Consider the following 17187-nt stretch of genomic DNA (forward strand, 5'->3'; position numbering starts at 1 on the left):
GGCCTAATTTGCCACCAAAGCAAATCAACAAATAAAGTTAATTTAAATTCATTAATTTGGAGGTTTTGATTTATTACTTTATCTGCCATCCTATGTCTTCCTTAACCATGCTCCGGGGCATCGGTTAATATGACCCTTTATATAATCTATCTTGACTAATGTTGGCCTCATTGGTCCGAAGTGATTTCATATTGTAAATTCTTTTAATAATGTTAGCATCAAGCAAATGGTGGTTCTAATTTTCTTGCATCGAGTGAAAAGTATAATACCTCTTTTGAGGTGTGTTGCATGCAACTAACACCCCCTCTATTTTTTTCAATCATTAATAACCTCTTCTGAAATTAGTTTCAGTCAGGTTTCCGTTGAGAGAAAATAAAACGTTTATCTTATGAAATTGATTGTGCCATTTTTCTTTCCCTTTCAAAACCCCCCACACACAAAACTAGAGAAGTATTTCATTACTGTGTTCTAGTGTTCCATTCTCTTCATCCCTGCTTGGAATTCTCATATGTATATATCAGTCTACATTCATGTGTTGTTCTCAAAACCATTCTTGCCATCGTTCTCATCGCTCTTGTATTGTTTGATTGTAAGGGGTTTTTACTAGATATATAGATAGTAGTCATTACAACATTACATTGTATCTTTCAGAAAAGAAAAGAAATTGATTCACATCTAGATCAAATCAATTAATAAAGAGAAACATTTTATAAAGAGTTAAATAAGTTTTTTTTCCCCGATAAATGTATCACATTTTCATTTTCAATTTCTAAGAATTTCTTGAGTTCCCAAATATATTCTTCTTAAAAAAAATATCTTGTCCGTCAAAGCTCCCATTTTTTTTTAGTCACCGTATTTTGACTTCGCGGTTAAAGGATGCACACATGACACTTTTATATGATCCCAAAAATGAAAGATAATATATTTGTAAAGACAAAAAATAATGTTAAAATAAGTTTTGATCCTAATAAATATATCATATTTCTTCTTTATTCCCTTTTATGGTGTCGCTTTAACTTATTTTAACAACGATGATCAAATATGCTACCTAAAAACATTTGGGGAACCATTAAGTTTTTTTTTTTTTGTTTGGAAAAAAGGGCCTAATCCAAGTTTGGAGATTTTTTTAAGGGGCTAAAAAAAGTATATTTATAGGGAGCGAAAAGTTATTTAACTTTCTTAGAAACTTACCGAACCAGTTATTAAATAAAAAAAAAATTAAAATCACAATTAATATATCTTTTATTTCAAAATAGAAAATCAATTTTGGAAATTAAATTAATCAGATATAATTATTTTTTTTCCTCATGAATTAAACATGACTCTTGAAGTCATACATTTCAATCACAAACAACATCATCAACTACATCCATCAACCACAAGTATATCTTGCAAAATATACATCTCTCTCATGGATTAAATAAGACTTTTTGAGTCATGTATCTTTTGTCGTAGTGAATATTATATATATAGTGGAAGGACGGAGATGTGACGTGTGTAAATTAGCTATGATATTTTATATAAATTTTTTATTTTGATTAAAATTATAAGTATAAATATTTACGACTTTCAAATTGTAACAAACCTTTGATAAAAAAAATTGTAACAAAGTTAAAAAACTATGTTCATCTTTTTTAATGGCAACAATAATTTAAGAAATATAATATTATTTTTTATTTTTTTAATAACACCATCAATATAACATTAATATAAAAATTTGTTTAAGGATAGAATTTGAATAATAAAAATGCTAGCCTAAAATTTCTATATTCTTTATATATAACTAGCGCTTTATACATGCACGGACTATTCACTCTTCTTGTTATGCTAATGCTTTTAAATTACGAACAATAGTTTTATGAAATTTTGATTAAAATTAATTTGATTTTGATTAAAATAATTGGTATACATAATAGATATTTTTCACTTTTATATTGTAACAAACTATAATTATTTTATTAATGATACTAAAAATATAATAAATATAATATCTTTCAAAAATAATATAAAAAATATATAAAAATTCTTATCTTTTTTAATGGAACCAACACAATAAATTTTTTATGGTCAAACTTGTATGTATAATTGAAAGGAGAAAAAGTCAGCCCAAAGTAGTCAATTTTCTTTATATATAGAATAGATATAGATAATATTGTTGCTATTGTAGTGGGATAGTCCTGTTTTAGTGAGACTTAATTTTTTTAATTACAATTTAAAATAAAATACTTAAAGGATAAAATAGTAAACAAAATAGTTTAAATTAGGGGTAAAACAGGTTAGAAAAAGTCAAATCAAATACATGTATTCTCTTTATATACAATATAGATATTATAAATCAAATTCATGTATTATCTTTATATACAGTATAGATATTATAAATATAAATGGTCGTAAAGTTTAACATTACTTGCATTTATATATTTTGTACTCCCTCCGTCTCAATTTATGTGACTCAGTTGAGTTTTACTCGATTATTTAGAAAACAATTAGTATTGTTGATTTTAATGTTAAAATGTGTTTTATTTATAAAACAACTCTTTTAATTATAGTTAGTGGAGTAATTAAATTATTGAATCACAACAAATAAAGATACGTTAGTGAAAAAGAATAAGAAAATCTTGTATTGGTATTATAAAATAGATAAATAATTTGAGAAAAAGGAAAATAGTAAAAAGGACACTGATTTAAGATGGATGAAGTATCTATTATCTATCAAATAACTGATTTTAATAACATACAATTTTGTAATGTTGTATTATTTTATGGACAAATTGCATCCATTACAACTTTAAAATTAGACGAGAAATGTAACAGCTTGATTTTCGCTAGAATTATTTTTAATTGTTTTAATATGTGTTTATATGTGCTTGTGTGTGATTATTTATCATTGAGTGCATTTTAACGGGTTTTAGTACGAAAAGGGCAATTTGGTCATTTTGTGAATAAGGGTAAATTAGTAATTTCATGGTGAGGGCTATTTTGTAGTGATTCAAGTGAGAACCATTATTTTACTAAGTTACTAGTGTGGTAATTAGTTGTGAGCCGGTAAGTGATCGTTGTTAGTATTTTACCGTTAAGTGAGTAGAAACATTTTTGAATTAGTGAACGAGTGAGTTAAGCCGACTAAGGCAATAAGGGTTAAGCCCATTTGAGAGGAGCCTATATAAGTTCTAGTCTTTAGAGAAAAATAGGTTTTCATTAATTTCATAAAAATTTGAGAGAGGTAGAGAGAGAAAGTTCAAGAGAATGAGCAAAAGGGTTAGAAGGGAGAAAGCTTGAAGAACCAAGAGGTGATAGAGATTCTAGGAGCTAAATTGAAGCTTTTGCTAGGATTATTGCTTATTGAGGTAAGAGAGTTAGATTTCAATCATAATATCTTAGTTTAATTTCTTCCCTAATTCTATGCATAAGTGCTTATTTGAATGAGTGATTATTTTGCACTTAATTGTTGAAATTCGTGCTCTTGTTATGATGATATGTTTGAGTACATGAATTTGATGATAATTGAATTGTTGTAGATGAAATTGCATGTTCATAATTTGTGAAAATGGGTATATTGTGAATTGTGCTATGTTGTTGTTGAAATGTGGTGAGATTCATGTTTAATTGATGTTGTTGTTGTCATGAGATACTGTTGTTGATGATTCATAGCTTGGGTGTTCATAATCATGGGTTTGTGATGTGAATTAAGTTGTTGTTGGTTTTGTGAAAATGGGTTGATTTGGTGAATCATGTTAGAATGGAATTTGTTTACATGTTTAATGTGTTTTTGAAAGCCCTTTTAAGTTCTAAAACCTGTAAACAATATTTGGAAACATATTTTGGCGTTGGGAGATCAAAATTGAGAATTTTGGGTGAAAAAGGGTTGGAACCCGAAAGTTTTTTTGCAGAACCGATGACTATTCGCTTAAGCAAACGGTAAACGAACAGCCACAATAAGTTCTGGAACTTGGTCGCTTAAGCGAACGGTAAGGGAACATCTACTGTAAGTTTCTGGAGCTTGGTCGCTTAAGCGAACGGATAGACGCTTAAGCGAACGAGCCTAGTTTCAGCAACTTTTGATTTTCGTTCCGAGCTTTAGGGGGTCAATCCAAACTTTGTAAAACACTTCTTTCAACTTGTTTAATCTCTGTTTGTACTCCTAAACCTAATGGAACATGATTAACTTATTCAAACTTGGGATTTTCTAATTGGGTTGAAACTTGAACTTTTGATAATTTCGGATTTTGTCGGAAATGAACTTTTGTGAAGTAAAAGGGATTACAAGCTTGGTCTACAATCCATGTGGACTTAGGCAAGGCTTGTAAAGTTGGTACAAAGTCTTAATCATGTCAAACTTGATTTTCGGGTGGGATTACAGAATGTGTGAACTTGGGGTTTTCTCATACGAACTTAGGCTAATTTTTGAATTAATGTTTGATAGTTCATAAGTGGCTTAAGCTCATGAGTACATGATTGATTAAAATTGATTTGTGAGTTTCCAAACTTGAATAAGTTACCTTGTTTTGAAAATTATAAATGTTGGCCGTTTTGCCACTTGATACGGACTTTGTCGAAAACAATTCTTTAAAGCCGATTATCTTATGAATCTTTTGTGAATAGTTTGATATCATTATATGAAGATATGTGAATGATTGTTAGGTGTTGTGTATGATGTTTATCATAAGGTGTTATATTTTCTCCTTTACTTGGATTTTGAGAAATAATATGATGTTGTTGAATCATATGATAAAGTCGATGTTGGTGAATATGTATATGTTGATTGATTATGATATTGTTGGTGAATACATGTATGTTAATTGATTGTGATATTGTCAGTGAATGCATATATGTTAAGTGATGGTGATTTTGTTGATGATTGCATATATGCTAAATAGTTGATGATGATGTGATGATGACTCTTAATTGAATTATGACTTGATTGATTGTGTGGACGTAAATACTTGATAATGAAATTATTGTCGAAGTCGATCAATATAGATGGAGGTTATCCTTTATATTGTTGTTGAATATTTATGAGGTGATTTTGCATTGTCGAGTCTTTGCTTGTATGTCCATGCATCATAGTCATGTTGAGTCTTGATGTTGTAAAAGAGGGTTACTCTTTTACTTCGGCGATAATGTAAGAGGAGGTGTACTCTTGCATAAGATGTTCTGTTGGCATCTTGAGGTGACGACCTTTAAGGTGATTTGGTACCACATGCATATATGCGTCGTGTATAGACGCATATCATATTGGCATGAGTCTTAGTTGTTGCACGTGAATGATGATTGTTGATGATAAGTGTGTTTGATGAATACATACTTGTGACATTTGGAATTGATCGGTTGATGAATTGTGTCATAATTGAATATGTGACTTGATGAATTTGTGCATTGGTGAAATTTGTTGAATGTTGTGATCTATGTGGATTGGTTTATATGTACAATTGTGGACTTTGTTGATGGTTGTAAATAATTGAGCTATGCTCTAATTGTATGCCTTACTTGTTTGTGCTTATATACTTGGTGAATCAATTCGATGATAATTATTTTGATAATAATGATGAAGTGATAATTGTATATGTATATATTTATGATTCAGTGATTCCTTTGATAATGATAATTGTTTGCTTGAAATGATGAATTGTACTTGTTGAGTTAAGTATGTTAAATGAGGAATAAGGTGAGTAATCCTTTCATTGATTGATATTGATAAATGATGAGCTTATATCGATGACTTGATTGAATATGTTTGTTATGCTATGTTAGTAATGTGATAGCTTGAGGTGTATGGAATGGGGGATAATAATCATGTCATGTTAGTATTGTAGGAGGGATGTTTATGTATATGTGTTATGCATGAAATCCTTGAATGCTTATGTTTGTTTATGTTGATTATGATAGAAGCTTATCCCCAGTGGTTTTGACCGCCTACCCGTTTGTATGAATGAGTAGACGGAGTGCAGGAGTGGTTAGCTTTTGGTGAGTGCTTGGATAGCGGGAGCTAATCTCCGTTATCGTTTCTTGGAGTCCTAGATTTAGGCTCTGATTAGGACGTTGGTCTTTATGTCTTTGTTGGATTTATTTATTATTGAGATTTTACCCATATGTCGGGAATTTTTATATATTCATGTTGTTTGGATTTTTGTTGATGATGTAACGTCTATTTCTTAAATATTTATATTATTCGTGTGTTTTATCGCTTTAATAGAAATAGGGTGTTACAAGAAACACCTGCATTTATTTGTTTGTAGTGTGAATCAACTGAGGTAAATAATCATGTTAATCAGTGGCGAATATTACCTGTAATTAATAATTGATCAAGTGGTATAAAATGTTTTTAAAGGAGCAAGAGGATGTGGGTTCGAATAGTAGGAAGATTAAATATGTAAGAAAAAGACACGTAGGTGTTGAACCAGCTACATAGAGCAGCCTACGGCACCCCTTTCCACTGTAGCAGCTGAATTTTGGTTGTGCAACCTGCTGAGGTGAATAATCATCTAGTAAATGGATATTATCAAAAGAATTCGCGCTCAGATAAAGATTAAGAGTGCAAAAAAGAAAGCTAACCAATTGTAACTTTATTTTGGTAAAAGAATTCTCCACGTTTTTAGTTATTTGTCTCACCTTTCTAGATTTCTAGTCCTCTTCTTTAATTGTTGTATCTCTTGACCTATTAAATATGAAAATTGTAATCTTCTCGTAATAATAACTAAATATATACACTAAATTTGAAAAAATCATGTATTATTTTAATTTAAGTAATAGTTCAGTTTTAACAATCTTCTTATATTTTGTCATTGTAAACTCAATTTAATTGGTAGAGACAATACATAATATATGTAAGATTCGGAGTTCAAACCCCAACCACCACAAAAAAATATCTCCTTATAGTTTATGTTTAGGGATCATCAAACCTAGACATAACACATTAGCCTTTTTTTTCTTTTGTTGCTTTTATTTTTCCATTTTGATTAATTAAAAGGAGAATGGTAATATAACTACTAAGTACTAACATAATTATTACACACTAATATATAATTATAAATTATTTTTAACAAATATTCTAACGACATTGTTTATGGAATCAATAAAAGTAATTTCGTTGGTCTAAAAAAAATGTAATTTTGTATTAAAAATGATATATTTTTTTTGGTGGTACTTGCTTGTATTAAAAATATTTTTTTACAAACATAAACGATATTTATTTATTCAAATTGATAAAGTACATTGATACAATACAAATTCAAAGTTGTTAAAAACAAAAAGGATAAATTTGTGAACAAACTCACAACATTCATGTTGTTAATAGCATAAAACGGAAGATTACATACGCCTACAAATATAATTATATTTAAACCACTGAAATACTCATGTTTTTGGATCAGCAACGTTAACGACGCAAAAATCATTGATTGAATCTGCACTTGATCAAAATTAATCTTTTCAAGCTAAATCAAAGAAACACCACACTAAAATGAGAAAATAAACAAAGTTAGAGAAAGAAATCATAAAAAAATAATATGAAATTAACAGAGAAAATTGTGACCGATATAGTTATTATTTGAAGAGAAAAATATCAAACCTCCTCTTGTTGTGAGAAAAGAGTAGAGCTAACTCAACTTCCAAGTCCTTAAAACTACCGAAAATGGCTGCCTCTGTTATACTCTCTACTTCTTTCTCTCCAACCCATCATCCATCCTTGTTCTCTTCCTCTTCTTCCATTTCATTATCCAAACCAAAATCCACTTCTCAACGCTTCTCATCTCCAAATTCAAAACCACTATCTTTCTCTCACAGGTTCAACTTCAGCTTCGTTACCCATTCTTCAGTAAAGGAAAAAGACACCACCTTCGTGGGAGAGGATTCCGCAGCTTTTAATTTGACTGAACAGAAAATAACTTCATGGATTTATTTCGCCGCAATTTTGGGAGTTGTTCTCTTCATTCTAAATGTGGTATGGATTGATAACTCAACTGGCTTTGGTAAAGCTTTCGTCGATGCTGTTTCAGGGCTCTCCGATTCTCACGAGGTACTATTTTTTGTACCATTTGCTTCTTGACACATGTGATGTGATTTTTGTGGAAAATATACTGGTGTGTTTATTTTAGATAGACAATTTTAGGCAAATACATTCATGTTTTGATTACGAGAGTTTGATTGTGGAAATATAGGGTTGATTCTGTCTCTAGAGTTGATTTTAATTTGAAACTGCAATCTCTGGATGTTCATTCGAATTCGCGGTGAGTTTGGTAGAATCACAACTTAATTTCAATGAAGCTTTTGCTTCTACAATTGATATTTAGATTTGTTCAACTCAGTTTTAAATGAATGTATCCATCCAAACATAAATTACTTTCATTTCAACTCAATTTTACAAATCCAATTCAGAACCATATATACACCCAAACTGCAATTTGACTAGAGGTAATAAAAAGTGGTTTTTGCATTAAGTTGAAAAAGTTATGATGGGTTTTACATTTAACTTGTTTTGAAAGTGAAGAATTCAAATATAAATCATTTTACTTTAAAATCAATTGAAACAGAATCAATTTTCCAAATAGGGTTTATTAAAAGCTTACCAAGACACAGAATAGTTCTGCCACTCTTTTCTCTTGGCAACTGCTGAGCTTAGAGACAGGTCCTGTCTCTTATACAAAGCGGTGACTCATTTTTTTTTTTTTTTAATACAAGGGCTTGACATTATCATGAAGGTTTTTGCTTTGCAGGCGTAGTTACACATCCTCTAGCACAGTTCATATGCAGATCTTTGCTTTTTCTTTTAGCAGTATCCATTGTTTAGTAGTTAGTTGTCTATATATCATTCGTGAACTTAGCTATTCAAAAGCTACATTAGTCATTGTCTCATTGATTCATGAATGACCCTTGTTATGTTACTCCGCAGGTGGTAATGTTGATCCTAATTCTCGTATTTGCCGTTTTCCACAGTGGCATGGCTAGCCTACGGAATACCGGTGAGAAAATCATTGGTGAAAGAGCTTTTCGGGTTATTTTTGCAGGGATATCACTACCTTTAGCTGTCACCACTATTGTAAGTTACTACTTCGTGCCAATATCTTTTCTCCTCATAGCAAAATGCTTTACTTATTTTGGACCCGTTAACATTTCAATATGATAATGGTTTAACGGAAGTTGATTCAAACTAACTTGATTTTTCATCTATGGTGCAGGTGTATTTTATTAATCACAGATATGATGGAATTCAACTCTGGCAGCTCCAGAGTACTCCGGGGATTCATCAACTTCTGTGGCTTTCCAATTTCATCTCTTTCTTTTTCCTATATCCTTCAACCTTTAATCTTTTAGAAATTGCAGCAGTTGACAAGCCTAAAATACATCTATATGAAACTGGCATCATAAGAATAACCAGGCATCCACAGGTATTAATCTTAACACTCTATACCAATAAGTTTATGGATAGACATGATTTTTGTGGTCTTCATATCTTTGCTCAATAATTAATCTGTTTTTAATTCAAGTCTAATGTTTTTTCGTAAGAAGGCACTTGCTTTTCTAGATGCAAACTAACATGCTTAGAACGTTACTGATACCTTATATCTATATCTATTAAGAGTAAAATCATATCCTCTTAAAACATCCTCAAGAGTAGCATTATATCCTCCTAAAACATCCTCAAATACGAGATAAATTTGTCCAAATGCTCTTCTAAATAGAAATGATTGGCACCTTCTGTATTTAGACACATTTCTTTCATTTGGTTTCAATTGCTCTGAGTGAAGGATTTGTTTTGCTGTTCAGATGGTTGGTCAGGTAATCTGGTGTCTTGCTCATACAATTTGGATTGGAAATTCTGTGGCTGTTGCAGCTTCAATTGGCTTAATTTCACATCATCTATTTGGTGCTTGGAATGGAGATAGGCGATTAGCTCAAAGACATGGAGAAGATTTTGAGATCGTTAAGCGTCGAACAAGTATTGTCCCTTTTGCAGCAATCCTTGATGGCCGTCAAAGATTACCTGCGGATTTCTACAAGGAGTTTATTAGATTACCATACTTAGTAATTACTGCATTAACACTAGGAGCTTACTTTGCACACCCTCTTATGCAGACTGCTAGTTTCAACCTCCATTGGTAGGTGGAAAGAAAATATCATATCGTTTTCATGTAAAATCTAATGTATAGTAGCGAAACGCGAATGCCACGTGCTGTAGTGTGCATCAATAGACAGGGTCACAGGGATGAAAGATCAAAGAAAATAAAATAGAAATGATTGGAAAAATAGACCAAATTGATATTTCATAACTAAATTATAACTTAAATTGGTTGCTGATGTGTAACTAAACAATCTATAATTGATCAGTTACACTACCATAGATCATATGTAGACGTGGTCCAAGTTAGAATCACCCATGAAAACAATAGATATGATAGAACACCTAGCTACATTCTAGTAGCAGTGGGACCTTTGGGGAGAAAATGGAAGTAGTTAGTGACGTGGAGCTATATTTTAGGAGAGTTTGTCGTAGGATGAGAACTTATTGTGAGTAGAGAGAGTGGGGAAGGGGCATTTTGGTTAGGAGACTCTGGGATCAGATACTTCATGGATATACATCCTAGAAGTATCCGAATTATGTATTTTATTTTTTAGAAAATATTTTACCACTTTAATGATACTTACATATACATATCTAGAATACGTATGTAGAATTCATGTGAGACATTAGTGAAGAGTACACGATGATGGTAATGAGAGAAGAGAATTAATTAGTTAGCATTAGAAAAGATTGACTTTGAGTTATTTTAGTGATGTTTTGTTTTGGTATTCTAATGTAGAGATTAAAATATAGTAGTGTTATAGTTTAGACAAAAATTCTATAATGTGTTGTGATCGCAAATAATTTCTTTTGTAAATGGTGTTCATTATAATTATATATTAATGAAGAATCATCAATGAATCTTTTTTACAAGTATTTTACATGTACATAATTTTTATTAATAATTCCTTCAAAAATAAATATTTTGTTAACATAATGTTTGTAAATAAGTGTATTTGACGGTTACTTTGAAAACAATTATTTTCTTTTACTGTCCAGTTGTTTGTTCTTCCGTATCATACTCAATATAGTAATTGTGTTTTCGTGTACTTTATCCTCTTATCTCATGTGAAAATTACACATTTGAGGATCCATTTCATTGCATTATCAACTCCTATTAACTCGCCATTCCTTTCATTGTTTGGTATGTTATGGTGTACTAGTAAGTAGTAACCATTCTGCACCTTATTTGCTGCAAAAATGAAATCCTACTTATCTGTTTTCAACTAGCTTGAGATTCTATATTATTCAGCAGAAACGTATAAAAAGTTTCCCCAGTTGCTTTCTTTTTGACAAGATTCCCCAGTTGTTTTCATGTTAAAGTTATTATATTAACACAGTACCACCATCCATAGTTTTACAGAGTTTGAGAATGATTCTCACTACAACAAAATATTTTAAAAAAAACTATATATAGAAGATATATAACACATCATCGAGAACCCAAAATTGTTTTTCTTCTTGGAATCATGGCCATACAGATACTGACTACTCTTGCAATACAAGATTTTAGTAGGACCTACTATATATATATATGTATAGATCCAATATTCTATGATTTATAGGAAGATATATCTGAAGAGGAAGGGAATTGGGATGATGGTATATATGCCGATTCATCACAAATGCCTCAAGTTGAATGATGTGACATAATTTTTCTCAATATTAACTCTGTAGAGGAAATGGTGCCAATCACCCCAAGAAGAACCCCAAATATGACTAGAGTAATGTTTAGGACTAAGAGAGGCCTTGTTATTTTACCCCAAAAAATCTTCATATAGAAAACACATGGAAAAATCAAACAAATGGCTACACTAACTAGTGAACCAGTGAGGCTAAGTACATACTCAAAATATGGCACCGACAGAGCAAGGGTTAGTATGGTCAATAGCAAAAATGAAGCAACACATCCTCTGATTACCAATTTTGTCCTCCCACTCATTGAATTTGGAAGTGTTTGTTCCAGCTGAATTGAAAAAGGTGAAAATTCAAGTGCATATTTGGTCATAGGTGTCAACACAGTTGCCCAAAGAGCAATCTTTGTTATAATTTGATTTGGTGGCATGTTGAGAGTTATCTGAGATTTCACATCATTTCCAAACATTTTTGCACCCATAAATCCCATTGAGGTGTAAAGTGCTGTAACTATTGTGAAGCTCACAATTGAAACCTGAATTTCACAAACCAAAAATTAATTTTGCTAAGTAAGCACTAAAAAAAAAAAGTGCAATAATAAATTAAAAGCTTATAAAGACTATAATACATACTTTGGTGAACTTGGAGGGGTCTTTCATGGATTTATACAAATCAGGGAAAACAACATGTCCTCCATAACCAAAGACATAAAGGCCAGATATTGATGGAATATTATGTAACTTGAAGACAGGTATACTATGATTATTATTAGCTTGAAAACCTCCAAAAATTGCAGTGACTGATACACACACAAAAATGAGAAGAGACATAAGAATACCAAGAGATGAAAGAAAAGATATAGAAGACAAATCTCTGATCCACAAACTAGGCAGAGCAATCAAGACTGCCACCAAAGTTAAGAGCTGTGATGTTGATAATATGGCCAATTTCAGCTTCAGATGTGTCCCCAAAAATACTATGATCAAGTTGTCATGTAATGAGATGGTGTAGGAAACAAGTGACATGAAGATTTCCATGTAGATGAATGTTGCAACTAAGAATCTTCCCTTTGATCCAAATGCTTGATTCCCAATATCCACATAACTTGTTAACTTTGGATTCTTTTCAAGACATTTTCCAAGTATATGAGAGGTATAAGCACAGATTACCCCAAGTCCTACTAGCAATAAGGTAGATGCCCACCCTCCTTTTTCAACAGCATATGGAGTTGATAGTTGCCCCAAACCTGAAATATTTTATTATTTTCAACATCTTTTTTGGATTCAAAATTTCTAATTTATTTAAAGCTTTCAAATAATTATTACTTGAACAAGCCACTTTAGATTATGATTACTTAATCCTAATTAAAACAAGGGATAAAGTTTATCGGTATTCTTTAATAAATTTATCCGAAAAATAATATCTCCCAACAGAAAACACCTAGAACATATCATTTCATATGAAAGTTTTATGCAGTGAAATCTCAATCATTTATTTATTTCTACTGCATGCCGTCAAAGTCGTTAAGAGAGAATTGAAGGGTGGAAATTTCCTCTGGACACCTTCCGGTAAAAATTATCACACGAAAGAAGATCAGTTCCCAGCCAACACATGTTTTCTATATTTACAAACCATTTTTTGAGTTTCTTGCAACACAAGGAATCACAAATAAGAAGCAATATGCAAAATTTACCTATGAGCATTCCCACCATGTTGATAACAGCATGAGCAAAAGAACTATCAGCATTAGAATCATGTTCCACGTCGACATTGACGCCTTCTGCAGTAGTAGTGTTATTTCTATCCTCAGCAATGGTGTGATCACAATTGCAGTGTCTGTTTTCCTCTACGCAAACATTGCAATTTGCCAACTGCACAGGCAAAGCGACTATATTTTCATCATGTTCACGCCTTTGCTTTATGCCGTAGTTTGATTGAAGGGATAAGATTTTCGTCAAAGATTTCAGCATCTTAATTATACTAATAAGTTTATGATAGATAGTTTATTTAAGAGGAAACTGATTAGATTAGAAGAAGAAAACAGAACGAAGAAAGCATTGAAGTAAGTAATTAAGGTCTTTTAAAAATGTTAACTAAATGGCATGCAAAATGTATATTTATAGTTGGATAAAGAGTTTGATGTGGTTAAAAATGACATAAGCCATTGTCCATTTGGCCATATTGTTTTGTTGGATTTGTGTGTTAAAGAATCATATCAAATTCAAAAACGTAATGCTATCTTAATTTAAACTTGCAAGAAAAATATAATGATAATAGTGAGAATGAGAAGCTGTCATATCAGAATATATGCACTTTATTTTTAGAGTTATTTTAATTAAGTTTTAATTCTATTTTTATTTATTTAGTATTTAATTTTGAGTTATTTTAAATAAATTGTCGTTTTAGAGTTATTGAGTCAAGTAGTGAAATGCTTAAAATTAGTTGTTTACTATCATGATTATTGATATATGATCAAAGAAGGGAAAAATAAGAGGTGACAAAAAAGCAATTAAGAATTCCTATTAATTAATGGGGTATGTTGATCAAGAGGAAAAAACGTGATTAATTGGAAAGGCAGCTAGGTTAGATGAACCTATATAAAGAAGCAACATGCACAGGACCAGAAGGACGGTTTTGGAAGAAAAGAGCTGCAAGCATTTACGGTGGTTTTGGAGACCATTCATGCATCACTTTTGGTGAGTAACAGTGACGGCACATGGGAATGAGAAACAAGAACAACTCTAATTGAAAGAGAATTGAGGAGCTACACAGGCAACACATCAGAACTCTATTGGTTTAATTTTTCTACTATCTTTCTTATTTCTAAATCTCTTAGAGATTAGGTCTGAGATGAATCTAATGTATTCTGTTTTGAACCAACCATGTTGTTGTGAAACTCTATTTCATATATGAATATCAATTCAGTTTTATTCAATTCAATTGTTTTAATGCTTTTTATATACTGATCATGTATAAACATGAATTCGTGAGAATGAATGACTACTCACCGTAACTTCGATACATTTGTTAGCACACTTGCTAAAAGTCTATCAATATCTACTCCTCTAATGTCTTGTAGCCAAAAGAGAGTTAAGTTAGTATGATTATTAAAGAGAGGTAAGTTAGTATGATTATTGATTAGAACTTGGATCTGTTTCTTTCTTAAGTATTTGGAAATTGGAATCACATACTCAACGTATTTCTAATCTACCCTATTTCCAAAAGTTTCCCACCATGACATAGGGAACATGGATATTTGATCGAACAATATAACAAGAATATGATGAATACAGTGCATTTCAACATCATAAGATACGGCATAATTTTTTTTTTTTTTGGGTCAAGAGATACGGCATAATTATAATATCATATAAAATTACTTAGTAAACAAATGACTCTAACTAGAAGAAAAAAATAAATGTTTCAAAATTGTTATTGGGTAATAAAATGCCATCATTTATATTTGTAAGATCTAACATAATCGCCGACCGATAATACCAACATTGTTAAACTGAATATCTTTCGTGGTGTTTCGAATTTCTTGTATAAATTTATAGTGGTGTTGTCACACTTCGTCTATATATTAGGAAAAAAATATCATAATTTATTTCCATAATTCTTTCCAACTACAATTTGCTTCAATAATTTATCACTGTCTCTTTTCATCAATTTTTTTAATCCCTATCTCTCTTAAATTTTCTCACCTCTTCTTCTTATTTATTTATTTATTTCTTTTCTCTTTTATTTTGTTTTCTTTTTTGAAGGAGAGGATCATAATCCGTAATAAAGTCTTCTATAGTTACATCTTGAAAAAAAGGAGTGGACTCATTTTTTCAATGATGAAATAAAATTTCATTTAGTGAAATATAAAAACTTTTTATACTTTTTAAACTCATTTTTTTTACAATCTTTAAAATCATTTAGTATAAATAGTTTTGTGTATGTTAAATACAAATTCCCGATATTATTTTTAATAATAATAATTTTCTAAATTTTTAAATACTTTTGTTTATTATTTTTCGAGTAATAGTCCTCGTGAGCTTAGCTCAGTTGATAGTGACAATGCATAATATATGCAAGATCTGAGGCTCAAATCTCGGTCACCACAAAAAAAAAAAAAAAAAATAATCAAGTAACACTTACAAAACTAGATTACTAGGAAAAGACTTTACTCCAAATATTTTTCAGAAAATACTTTGTCAAAATATAAATAAATGAGAAATATGTTTTACCCTATAATTCTTTTTTTTTTTTTTCAAGAGAGATAGTACCCTGTAATTCTAAGGTTAGTTTATCAACAAAACATGAACTCTATTAAGCTATGACGTAGCTTATGCTCGCATAGCCTTTGCTAGTTGCTAGTTAAAGTTAAATACAGTATCTCATTCTCATTATGTACACTAACCCAATCCAAATTAACTCATTGATGATTGGGTTAATTTGGTTCGATTTTAACCTTAAAAATACAAAAAACAATTGAATAATTTACGTATTAGATTTGGACAAGTTCGACTTAACCCAAAAAACCCCCATAAATAGGTGTGGACTGCACATAAATTCTTCAGTGCCTAAATTTCATCTTATTGGTTATTCCCATTCAGGTTTGATGTTCTTGTTAAAATTTTGGTAGAAACTTTTGATATTCTTTCTTCTATTTTTGTTGGGGCTAAATATTCCATTTCGTACTGCTGAGGGAATTTCATTTGGTTACCTACGCCAGTCAAAGATACCAGATTATCGATTCATTTAAGGGTCTGAGTGCCTCCGGGGCACTATTTAAAGATTCTAAAAGAAGAAATTAATTTATAAAAAAGTCAAATATTTTGATTTTCATTGCATTGATTACACATATTTTTATAAAAATTTACTATTTAAAAAACTTAAAGAGTATCTCAGAAGCGCTTGTTAACATTTTCCTTCATTTAAAAATGAAGATACGATTGTTAGGGGGAGAAGCTTGCTGAACAAATGCAACCAAATAATACGTGTATGTGTGCTATACTATTTATTTATGACCTAGCTACCAAGAAATAGTGAATAAAATCTTGTTAATTAAGATTGTAAAAAATATCATAACAAGAAAATTGTTTAGAAGAAAACTATCAACTCACTCACTATCTGCAACACGCTTCTAAACACATTTTCTAATTGGTTAAAATACAAATGGATTATAATAAATCATGTAAATCTCATATGATTTCAGACGAATTTATTTAAATGTCAATGAATTAGAGAGTGTATGCTGAAAAAATTGTTTTAGAGTATGTTTCTAGTACAATTCAAATGTTTATTTCACCCTCGGTGTGAAAAGCGTACACGAATACTTCTTTCATCACATTTTTTTAATAAACCAAAGAAATATGTTAATAAATTACTCAAAACGTAAGACGTGTGAATGCTACAAAATACAAGTCACAATTCAGAAAATCAAGACCAAAGTCACAATAGGTGGTGGTGCTTGTGTCATAAAAACATAGATTCATTATTAATAAAAG

At 30.7% G+C, this 17187-nt stretch overlaps 2 protein-coding genes across 2 annotated transcripts; one reads left to right on the forward strand and one right to left on the reverse strand.

Annotated features, from left to right (window-relative positions):
* The first annotated feature begins 7555 nt into the window (after window positions 1–7555).
* Window positions 7556–10308, forward strand: LOC11436315 (15-cis-zeta-carotene isomerase, chloroplastic). The gene is made up of 4 exons (XM_003601698.4): window positions 7556–8014; window positions 8888–9034; window positions 9174–9383; window positions 9763–10308. Exons 1-4 carry the CDS (start codon window positions 7631–7633, stop codon window positions 10096–10098), a joined length of 1077 nt encoding a protein of 358 aa, XP_003601746.1. The 5' UTR covers window positions 7556–7630; the 3' UTR covers window positions 10099–10308.
* A 1055-nt stretch (window positions 10309–11363) lies between these two features.
* LOC11436316 (amino acid transporter AVT1H) lies at window positions 11364–13772 on the reverse strand. Its single transcript, XM_003601699.3, has 3 exons — window positions 13386–13772; window positions 12325–12938; window positions 11364–12227 (listed from the first exon to the last, which is right to left on the reverse strand). The coding sequence occupies exons 1-3, from the start codon at window positions 13660–13662 to the stop codon at window positions 11688–11690; spliced, it is 1431 nt and encodes a 476-aa protein (XP_003601747.1). The 5' UTR covers window positions 13663–13772; the 3' UTR covers window positions 11364–11687.
* Window positions 13773–17187: the final 3415 nt, after the last annotated feature.

This window comes from Medicago truncatula, chromosome 3, assembly GCF_003473485.1.
Source record: "Medicago truncatula cultivar Jemalong A17 chromosome 3, MtrunA17r5.0-ANR, whole genome shotgun sequence".
Lineage (NCBI taxonomy): Eukaryota > Viridiplantae > Streptophyta > Magnoliopsida > Fabales > Fabaceae > Medicago > Medicago truncatula.